We start from the raw sequence: 1,848 nt of genomic DNA on the forward strand, positions 1-1,848 counted from the left end.
TAATTTTTTTATACCAAAAAAAAAAAAACAAAACAAAAAGACAACAAAGAAAAAGACAATTTAAAGGGCCAGTTAAAAATTACAGAAACATAACCCCACAAAACCAAGTACAAGGTAATGGATGAAACAAAATATGACCATTTCAAGAAGAACAGAGAGAACAAAAAAAATATCTCCGATTCAGCTGAATGATTGAACGCCCTAAAAGATTATATTTGTTTTCAAAGTCAAATGGTCAAACAAATAAAAATTACTTACTGCTTGAGAGGGAGAAGATGTCTTAGTCTGTGTTTGGAAAGAGAATTCAGAGAAGTTCTTCTCATCTTCCTTGTTGTTGAAGCTGTGGCCAGCAAAAGCCTCAATAGTAGGAGATGCAAAAATCTGAAAGAAACCATATTATAACTAATAAAATTGAGAGAGTACATAAAGAGTATGCAAAACATGAAATTAATTAGAAAAAGACTGGTTTTTTAAGTAAAAGAAGCATTTGGGGTGTTTGTAATTGTGAACTTACATTAGGAGAAGAAAGGAACAAAGATGAGTTCAAAAACTCAGTTGGGCTAAAAGTTGATGATGTAAAAGGAAAGTAAGAAGAAGTTTGTGAGTTCTCAAGTGGCAGTGAAGGTGGTGTAACAGACTTAAATTTTGGAACAGAATCTTGGTTTTGAATAACATTAGCATCACCAAAATCATCCATGTTCATGTTTATGTTACTATAGTTGTTTGAAAGGAGGTCAGTGAATGATGATGTCTTCATAAATTGTTGTTTGTTAAGTGAAAACGTTGGATTGTGGTTTGAATTTATATGAGTTGAGAGAAGAATGAAAAGAATGAAAAGGAGGGAACTTGATTGATGCATGGTGTGTTGTGGCAAAAGCTTTAAGAAGTAGGAAGCCAAAAAGTCTTGGAAGATGGTTCTGAGAAGGTACCATAGGCAGAGAGAGAGAGAGGGGGTAAAGTTTGACCGTTGAAAATTATAAGCTTGGTCAAGAGTTGTGGGTTTGACTGGACTTGCATAAGTTGTATTATATTATAGTCTTCCAACTATTATCATACCAACAAATCAAATCAAACATATCAATATCCATATCATCATATTATGACTTTAAAGCTACAATAAAATACTTTTAAAATTTTAATTAAAATTAAGTATGATTTTGGTCTCTAAAATATAGATCGAAAATATTTTTCGTTCACAACTATTTTGTATACAAAATGGTTCTTAAGATTTAATTTGGTTTTAAAATTATCCCTAAGGTTTAACTTGATTTTAAATTTTTGGCGACGGAAGCAAAGTCAGGAGCAGAAATACTCTCTTTCTTTTATTTTTTTTAATTTTATAATTTTTTTGTTATGGATAATTTTGTCCAAAATTTTAAGATTTAAGTAAAAAATGGCGATTTTTAAACTTGGTTTTAAACTTTACGGACAATTTTATATAGAAAAAAGGTTGGAGACGAAAAAAATTTTCGACCTATACCTTAAAAGACCAAAATAAGAAATTTTTATGAGTAAAGTAATCAGAATATTTATTTACTAGCACTTAGAAGTGTTTAACATTTTTGGAAAGATAGATTCATGGGTAATTTTAAGTTTAACTAAAAAGATTTGAAGTTATTTATATATGGTACATGATTATGTAAATTTCAAAATTGGAGTGCACATAAATTGAATGCCAATAAGTGTAATTGATTGCACTTACTAGAAGGAAGAGAAGGGCGGCTGCAAAAATAGATGTGTTGAGTGTCCGGTTATGTGGCATCATCATATAGAATCTAATGATTTTAAAAAACATGTAATTTTCTTTCAACAAAATCAATGATTTATTCATTGCACCGTTTCCTGAGT

At 30.0% G+C, this 1,848-nt stretch overlaps 1 protein-coding gene across 1 annotated transcript in view; it reads right to left on the minus strand.

The window, feature by feature from the left end:
• Positions 1–876, minus strand: part of LOC107605097 (probable WRKY transcription factor 33) — a 3,080-nt gene extending 2,204 nt beyond the window's left edge. The window contains exons 1-2 of the mRNA XM_016306848.2: positions 515–876; positions 259–381 (exon numbers count right to left, since the gene is read on the minus strand). Coding sequence (XP_016162334.1) covers positions 259–381; positions 515–859 — 468 coding nt within the window. The 5' untranslated portion in view covers positions 860–876. The remainder of the gene's footprint in view (positions 1–258; positions 382–514) is intronic.

Source organism: Arachis ipaensis, chromosome B06 (genome assembly GCF_000816755.2).
Source record: "Arachis ipaensis cultivar K30076 chromosome B06, Araip1.1, whole genome shotgun sequence".
Lineage (NCBI taxonomy): Eukaryota > Viridiplantae > Streptophyta > Magnoliopsida > Fabales > Fabaceae > Arachis > Arachis ipaensis.